A 9,732-nucleotide genomic window follows, 5' to 3' on the forward strand; every position below is an offset into this window, starting at 1 on the left:
CCATAATGATATCATCAACTATCATATTTCATAATCATTAGAATAATATGATTTTTCGTAGACTGTACACGCCTCATGGAGGTTGCGCTAGAATCGAACTGAAACTTGGTTACACCAAAGAGTAGCTTTTCAGGATGCAAATATACCGATAGATTTAGTGCTTTGTGTGTCTCTGGAGTCTGGAGTTCAGTTTTGCAATTCCATGAGCTCTTTTGCATTGTAGTCCAAACATTTGCGACATTGCCAACCAGTTGGAGATTTCTTATACCTCTTATCAACGTTTAAAGATCACAACAGTTCCTAACAGCGCTATGTGTGTTGACTTTGTAAAATTGATACAATGAATTTCTATACCTTGCACACGAGTCTTATCTTTTTACTTTTGTGAACTGTGTCGAAACGTTTGTTTTGTTCATCTCCGTGGTCATGTCAGTAGATAACGGCTTTTCATAAGTGCTAGCATTCTGTCATTGAAAAACGGGGTACACACGTACTCTGCTGCATCAGAGTGATTTTACCCCTGAGAAAAAGTGATGGTTTTTCAAATATCTATTCTGCCGCGATCTGCAGGAGGACTCAGGCCTTACTTTGATGCTGAACCCGCGCATGATAAACCTAATGTCACACCATAGACTGGCTCATAAAGTCAAATACCACTGAAAAGTTAGGCAGATGCAGATAGTTCCTACGAGCCGTAGCTTTTCTACATTGATGCAAACCTTAACCAATTATCTTTGTTCCTAGACTCTTATACGAAAATTGCTGCCCGAGGCAAAAATTAATTCTCCAGGTTTTAGTTTTCTGCATTGCATGATTACGCAATTATTTTTCAGAGTGCCGTCTCACCCAAAAATGCTTTGCCTTTCAACGTAGACCGTGTGTACAGTTTCCACAGCAAGCGATAAAAACATACAAAGAAAGCGAGAGAAAATTCAATAAATTTGGCCAATTTTCATGATTGCGACGGCTCTCCAGGGAGGCTGGAATCAGTTTATGAAGTCAAACATCGTCAAAGTAATGTTATACGCCCGCGAGACATCCTTTTTTATGTGTTTGTAGAGCTTTTACTACACCTGCTCAACACCCGAAACAATGCGCCCAGAATAATATTTATGTAAAGGAACTCAGGTGTTTGTAGGTTTGTAATTGTAATGGGCATCAACCGTAAGTGCTGGGTGCAATTTCACTCTCCAGTATGTGGTAAACCGCATGTAAATCGAAATTGACAATTTGTCGATTAACGTCTCAATTTAACCTGTACAGCTTGTATAACACCCGTCATGCTCATTCCACGTTACGATTCGTCAGAATACATCACGTGACGAGAAAAGTAGATACGTCCAGTCCCTACTGAATCGAAAAACGTGACGTCAGAGGGTATTTTTGAAGAACTTTTTCCCTAGGGAAACAGTGTTTGGCCACATTTGGAAAAAAAAACGATTGGAACTTATTTGGGATAATTGGATTTTCATATTTTTCAAATTTCTCAAAAGATCTAAGTGCCCTATAGATGAATTTTGCAATATTACAAATTACTCATAAAAACAAGAGTGTAATGTAAAAGGAAAAGCAGATGAGCTTACATTTGCAGATTAAACAGACATTACTTCATCATCCAGTTATCCCAAACTAGTTCCAATCGTGTTAAAAGTATCCGGCCATGTGACCATACGCGTAGTGTCGTCTGCAGCTTTGAAACAATAGCTATTGTGATTAGAGCGTGATGAGCGCCCAGGATGCGAGCCTCTCTCTAAAACAGCGAGATTTTCCATTTTAACAGCGTAGGAACTTGAACAACTCATCGGCGACAAAGATTCAGGTGCATGTTACCAATATGCTTAAGATATTTTTGTGAAGAAATTGGTACTACTATTACCACTGTGGTAAAATCGCCAATAGACCTAACCTTGTTACAATGGATTGTTGCAGCGCATAATATCATAGCACATTAAAAATTATAACATAAAACAACATGAGCGTATGGCGTGTTATAAAACACCTATACTCTGGTCTTTATTGAGACTAAAGCATCAGTTCATTAGCCATCGTGGCCATGCGTTATCTGGAATACATCGCCACGGCCCCTCGGGGTAATAAACGGGCGCTGTAGCCCTCACTACCAGGTAAAATAGGTGTTTGCTATAGGACTCGATAGTCCATGCAATGTCTATACGGGAACCATGTATGGAAATGGAAAGATTCAACGCTCGCTTTAGATACAGAGTCTCAAAGGAGATATGTATGAGTTTCCTCGAACCGCGTTATAATCATCAACGAGTGCTGCTGACTCGTGAATATCCATAGCTATCTGTACAGTTATGCAAGTTCCACCATCCGTTAACTTGCCCGTCTCAGAAAGTCTTGGTCCAGTATCTGCAAGTTCTCACCCCATACCAAGGAAACAACTTCATTTGTAGACTTATTCAAGTTTTGACAATTTTGTTGATTTTTGTAATTTTCAACTGCAAGTTTAAAATTTTGCTTCAGACTTGGTGAACTGTTCCTGAAATCGTATCCTCAGTGTAAACAAAAATTATCCACATTATGTAACTTGAGAAAGACACTTTTTATTTTTAATTTCTATACACAACCTTATACTTCATATTACACTTCATATTAGAGCACACCATAATGTATTTTCCTGATACATGATTGTCGACCAGTAAGTTTGAGTCCTGAAAGGAACGCATCCATTTGCACGAGAAATAAATATCTGGTGCATATTTAATCACCCCTTTTAGGCCTTGAGAGTACTCCAAATACAACTGAAACATTCGCAACAAATGGAAGGACATGCAACGGTTCACACATAACATCGGGCCTTATTATCAACGTCCGGTAAATGATGGATATATCGCAAAATATCTTGTATCTAACTAACAAGTGAGGTCGAAAACTGCCCATTGGCAGTGCCATTATAGCCAGTTCCGCCGACTGGAATAATATTTTGAGTTTGTTCGAGAAAAAAAGGACGTTTTCCCCGTTCTTATCCCTAAATTATGTTGCAATACCTGACTGACACTATAAGCATAACGCTGACTTATGGATTCTAGTCCGGACCGATATTCAGTGACGTCATCGACATGATCCGGGGAATACAACAAGAAACTGTATTTTAAGAACAAAAATATGTTGTGCAGTACGTCAAAAGTTCCAACTTTTGAAGATTAAAGCCCTAGTTCACAATAAGGGCCTTAAATGGTATCGTAAGGAAAGTTTGCTTTAATTTCATCAGCCACTGAAAAAACCACGGTTACTCTACACTTATTCTGAGGCGAATGATACTGTTACGGATAGCGCAGTTCTGAATACCTCAGATACTCATATATCCTTTGCACCATTCTACTGCAAAACAAGCCCTGCTCAAAGACTCATATACGCTCAGTGATATGACATTCACGAATAGATAAATGAAAGAATACAAAGATAATAATAAAGTGTTCAATAAATACGAATTTACACGCCTATCAACACCAGTCTATTGAATGGTGATAAAAAGACACCATTTTTAAATAAGAAGGTGAATGACCATAAAATTCACAGTAGTGTAAGATAATTTGAAGATTACATCTATGTATCTCGATAGCTGAAACATTTTGCTGTCATGGTTGTTATAGCGATGGGATCTTGCGAACATATTTTTGCAGTAGAATTCTCAAATGACACCGTGTTTTGCCATGTCTTATGTCATGATCAGCACTTGTACATACTTTTCAATATCACACGACGCACTAAAAGACAGTTATAGAAAGTCGTGTCACTTGACATTGAAATGAATGATAATTAAATTCTCTGCCTCTAAATACCAGTTTTCTTTGCCATGCCCTTTAACTTGATGCGCCCCAAACTTCAGAAGAGTGCCGACTACAAGCGAGGAAGTGCACTACATTTTCTTCTATATGCGTGTCGTACAAACGGTCTACGATACAGTGTGTCATTTTTCTGTTGCAGTTCTAGATGTTTGATGGACGTTGCAGGAAGACAGTTTTTTTCCCCCGGCGTCTATGTTTTTACTTATGCGCAATAATCCTGAATTATACGGTGAATGATTAACCACAGTCCCTCTATCACATGATGTAGGAACTATGGATTAACTGTTCTTTGGTTAGCCGTAATTAGGGATTGTCACAGCGTATGGTGTCCATGCAAGTGCGTCCGACGACACGTGCCCTGCCGATATGCCTAATCGCATGTCAATCAGGATTATGCGGTGGTTGCTGAACGTGAACCTGTGCAGTTGTTCCTCCGTTCAATTTTCGTGAGAAAAGTGAAGAACGAATACAGAAACTTACGGAATAATAAATTCTTCACGTGGGAAGAACTACAGTATATAAGGAATAGTTTTAAATTGAAATTGAAATTGAAAAATTGAATTGAATAGTTTTAAAGGAGAAGAACAATATTGTTCATGTTTTTGACATGAAAACAATCTATCAAAGCTGGTAAGTTACCCTAAGTGAACGAAACGACCAATATATAATATAATTTACTACCTAATGGATAATGAATGTTCCAAACCGGTACTTATAAAACGTTCTTACATTTTACCCGCACAAGAAGTCAATATAACCATTGTTCGTTGATGTTATGTTTGTCATTACTCGCGTTTCTATTCATCAACATATTTTTGAGTTAGTGTGTGAAGATAACCGCTTGCTGCTCTCAATGCGAAATCGCCAACCAGATGGCGCTACGGATATTGAATCCCAAATTTTGATAATCAGAAAATTGAATGAGATTTAGTTCGCGAAATTCATTTCCTCTTTCATTAAAAGAATATTCTGTTGTTGTCATACACTTTTGAGACAGATAATACCCGGTCTGTCTTATTTGGGTATAACCAACCACCTGGAGCGTACAAAATCCTGTATCCTTTCGACACATGACCAATGGGAGTCGTTAAATTGCATTGGTGCAAAGTAAAACGAAATCAACTTCTCGAAAGATGATTATCGCCTTGTGAACGGTATAAATGTGTGAATTTTGAATAGGCTGTGCTATGGTGCACTGTTCTCTATCAAATCATGAACCCCCCCCCCCCCCGAGAACGAGGGAGAACGAGAGTCTATGATTTGAAGATTGCTTCGAAAATATTTAAGCATATCTGAATATTGCGACTTGGATTATTCAAACAAATTAATTAATTCATAATGCACTCGACCAATTTTAGTCATACAGACAGTGAACACTGATTGAAAAGGCATCGATTAACCTTACCATGGTTTGGCCCTAAGTTATTGTTATCGATGATAAGTGTGGATCTGCCCACAGGGGGTTGGGGCGAATAGGTTAAAACGATGCGCAATTTGAGATTAGCATAGAGCAGCTAGACGACGAAGCGAAAGTTTTTACGTTGCGTACATGGGAAGTATAAAGCACTAATGATGCCACGTTGTTCGTCTTAAAATTGTATCGCATTATTGAATAAGTTGAACCCTATGTTGACTAGAAAGTAAACCTTTTACAGTTAAAGTACACGCTAAACTCGACGTAAAGATTCTGAATCAGATCATGCGACTTGCTGACTTATGCCTGTGTCGTCCGAGTTCTGCTTTCCCTGGAATCCTGCGTGTTTGCTTCTTCAGCGGAGTCGACGCTGACTTTTTGGCCCCTGCAGCAAAATATCGCAGCGACGCCGTTGCGAAACGGCTTGCTCCAGACCGCGTAGACGAAAGGGTTGATGCAAGAATTGCAGGCCGCCAAAATTCGGGTGAAGTTGTAGAAAGTTTGGCTGTAGTTGTTGAAACCGAAGTTGCTCAGGAGGAATATGAACTGATTCGGACCCCAGCAAACAGCGAACGCCAGACAGACTACCAGAAACATCTTGACGACTTTCTTCTTGGCTTTCACGGTCGCGCTTTTCCCACCCGTACCGGAATTGTTTAAGCCGGTGTTACTCTCATTTTGTCGAAAGGCGACCAGAATTCTGCAGTAGGCCACGAGTAGGATCAGAATAGGGATGAAGTATGTGGAGAAAAAGAGGCCGACGCCAACGAAAGTTTGATACCATTCCCCCAGTGGCCACTGATATTTGCAGTTCTGCATCTCTGCGCTGTAGGAGTTGTTGTAAACGCAGAAGCTCTGCATCACGAAGGACAGGAGCCAGACGGCGGTGACGACGCTCCAGGCCGGTATCTTTTTCTTGTGGACGTTGTAACTGATTGGATGTACTATAGCGAAGTACCTCTCACAGGTAATAGCAACAAGGCTGTATGTGGAAGCTACCAAGCTGACCCACAGCACGGTCGCCTTCACCGTTCGACAGTAGATCTCTCCCGCGATGCCTGACGGTATCGGGAACATTCCCCTCATCGTCCGCGGGATCAGGAAAATGCAGGATATGAAATCGGATACAGCAAGACATGCCGTCATCTTGTAGGTGAATTTACACCGGAGAGTCGGAATACCGACCATAACCACGATCACGACAAAGTTGCTAATAACACCGATGATCGCGATGATGACTTCTGTCGTCTGCACGTACATCCACTCTGGGCCGCTGACAGACGGGAGCCCAGGCGTTGGCGCACTGACGTTGCTACCGTGGGTAGTGTTCATTATTTGAACGCCTTGTCTCTGCTTCAAGCTAAGATATGACTTTCAACTTCGTCAGTTGATTCCGGCTCTCGATTTCACAGACAGAATTGCGACGCACATCGTTTTTATAGCGGAGTCTATGCACCAGCATTTTGGTTACCCTGGAGACGCTCATCTTTATTGAATAGGCATAGCCGCGGTGAACGCGCATTCAAAGCTATATACTCGAAAATGTATTCTTGAACTTCCTTCCGAGTGTCCGCGCTCATCGTTCACTCGCTGTACGATTGTGAATCGTCTTTTAATAGGAAACAAAACCATCGAAAGAGCTGAAGATTTATTGCGTCGATTGACTATTCAAAGAACATGCTTTGAACTAGGATATTTTTGCGTGATAAACACCGGATTCCCATGCAGTGTGAGTGAGCATTTCAACGCCGGGCTCTCCTCTGACGCATGATTTGCATATGGGGGGAAATGCATCATTGCTTTTCCAAAGAAGTGTGCACGTGGTGCTGATTCATTCGAATATCTGAAAGATTTTATACCAATTATATTTCTAATAAGCCCTTCAATCGCCTAAGGGCACTCCTTGTACCCGAAGGCAGCGTGCGTAATGAAGAATTAGTCTTGCTACTTACTCCGTCAGTGCGGTCGGTTCAATGAAGCCTTTTGCTTCCTAAATTGAGCTCAAGTAGACAGTGATCCTCTAAATGGCTCTCAAACGTACAAAATTGGGAATAAACGAAGATGAAAGCCCAGCAATACAGCCATCTTTTCAATTTAAACTTCAGCTTAAAGTTTTTTGTAGCGCTAAGGAGCAGGGTTGAACAGTTTGTGAAACCGCTTATTTCTTTGGGACTAGCTAGCATCTTCCAGGGATTAGCTGAGGTCGACCCCCAGCATACTGCAAAACTTTGAAAACATCATGATGGATTACATGTTTGACAAACCAACACAGTATTGATGACATTTTATAAAAGTCGAAAGAAGAAACCGTTAAGATCTTTCGTGAACAGCTCGGTCTTGAATACTATTTTGTGAAGGGTGGTGAGCCTTAACTCTCCTGTCTTTTTCTTAGAATCATTTGAATTTGGCCCCCAAAAGAAAATACAACACAACTCCTCAGTGATCTGTGTCGGGATTAATCAAATTAAGGCCACATGGGATGTACTTCATAGCATAAATAAGAGCGAGTTTGGCCAAAAAAATTCTGGTCCTTGACATTCAGCAAAAGTGATGCGGCGACGCTGTTTTATTTTTTCTTTTTTTTCTTTTTTTATTCCTAACAATGCTGGTTTGGCACTATTGATACAACAGTTATTGTCTTTTATCACTGGGTTCATAATACTTCTGTTTCTGTTTAAGCATTTTTGGACATGCAAACAGGGATATCAGGGATAGCTGTACTGATGAGTATATGTAACCCCCCGAAAAGCCATGACGCGCAGGTTCTGAAATGACATGGTGATCAGAAACGATTTTTATTTTGCCTTACCGCTTTACAGTTTCGAAACTGATACCCGACCGGTTAACAGTTCGCAACAGTCAACTGGAGAACTTGAAAGTCATCTGCACATGAGCACATTCTAGCAAACGTTATTGAAAATGGCAACCGTAGCAGAGGAGGAATTTCTCAATTTGCACAATTTTTTGGAAGACGAAACTTGCTTCTCTAATCCCTGATAAGGATTCAAAACGGACTAAGAAAGCAATCAAGTGTGGTTCAAACATCCTACGAAATTATTGCGCTGCAGCAGGAAAAAGTTTCGCCGTGAATGTGCCACAAAAACAATTTCAAAGGAGCCATCCAAGTGTGCTCAGAGACACAGATTCTAACGCATTCTAGAAACACTTTACCGCTAGTACAATTCAAATCTAGTCATGAAACGCTAAATAGATTTCATCTTTACGTGTCTTTCAATGATTTTTAAAAATCGGTACACTGGCGAGGGGAGGCATATTGGCCTAGTTTCGGTACGTTTAGCGTACAAGAATTATAAGTCTCGCGAAACCCTTAAATGTGATATTTGAGTTTTCCGGCACTTTTTTAAGGAATCGAACGACAAAGTACGTTATTTCACGCATGTACCCCAGAGGTCTATGATTTACATTATCACAAGTCTTCCAACATGAACAATGCTCTGAAAAGAAAACTACGTTATACGAATCAGAATAAATAGATGTACGCTCACGAAGTCTCCCTACATTGTAATGCGCGCTCGGAAATCTAGGCCACACAAAGCACAGGCGACCCAATAAGTACTACTGAGTTTTTCAGTGTTTTCTCTATCATTTTCTCTTCTTTCTTCATGCTCTGAATGATCGGAATAAATAAAATAAATGGTTTATATAACATAACCTAGCCTCTGTGACTCTTTATTTATTTTACACTCCATTACAAGGACGTATATCTCTCATACACACATGCTGTAATTAATTAGTCAACACAACTAATTATGCTAATCCGTGGACTTATCAGGGATTTTACGGGTTGGTCAACATCGCGAAAGATAGGAATGGTTACTAAAACGGGAAGGTAAGAAGCTCTCCTGAAATGTGTCCAGAAATTACCAAATTGCGGCCAGTCATGACCATTTATCGAAAATTTACTGCAGCCAATGTATTTCGATGGCCGAGGAGAGCCAGCTACTCTTATTTCAAACGTTAAAATGGTCGCGAACAGTGCAAACCCTGCCAGTGCCTTGCCTGCAGTTCATGGCATGAGGACGTCCGTTAAAGCAGGAAGTCGGAAGTTCAAACCTTTGACCTTTACGTTGTTTATATGTGGGCAAACTTGTAAACATATTTCCCAGGGACAAGCCTGATTTTGACTAGGGTCAAAGTTCGTGTGGTTAAGCGTGGTTCTCTCAATCGGGTGGTGTTGCTAAGGTTTTGTCTGCCCACCGTCCGTGGGTGGGGGACGGTGGTCTGCCTAATGTCTGCTGTGCGTTCTCGATAATTTTGCTGTATTTTTTCTCACAAACATTGGAAATTTGTTTAAGTTTTAAGAAACATTTCGTTCATGTAAGGAAATCATATAGCAAGTACTTCTTGCGCTGGTGCAAACTCTACGAAATATTATGATATCAACGATGTTTTCCATGATAGTTTACAAGGTTTCTTGTCTAAATTCGCGGAAATCATCAAGAATATGTAAAAAATACTACACGTAATTATGACTACATTTTGTAT

At 40.4% G+C, this 9,732-nt stretch overlaps 1 protein-coding gene across 1 annotated transcript; it reads right to left on the bottom strand.

Annotated features, from left to right (window-relative positions):
* Positions 1-5,526: 5,526 nt before the first annotated feature.
* LOC139132282 (allatostatin-A receptor-like) lies at positions 5,527-6,558 on the bottom strand. The gene has a single exon (XM_070698671.1). The coding sequence runs from the start codon at positions 6,556-6,558 to the stop codon at positions 5,527-5,529; it is 1,032 nt and encodes a 343-aa protein (XP_070554772.1).
* Positions 6,559-9,732: the final 3,174 nt, after the last annotated feature.

The sequence above is a fragment of the Ptychodera flava genome, chromosome 4 (genome assembly GCF_041260155.1).
Source record: "Ptychodera flava strain L36383 chromosome 4, AS_Pfla_20210202, whole genome shotgun sequence".
NCBI classification, from domain to species: Eukaryota; Metazoa; Hemichordata; class Enteropneusta; family Ptychoderidae; genus Ptychodera; species Ptychodera flava.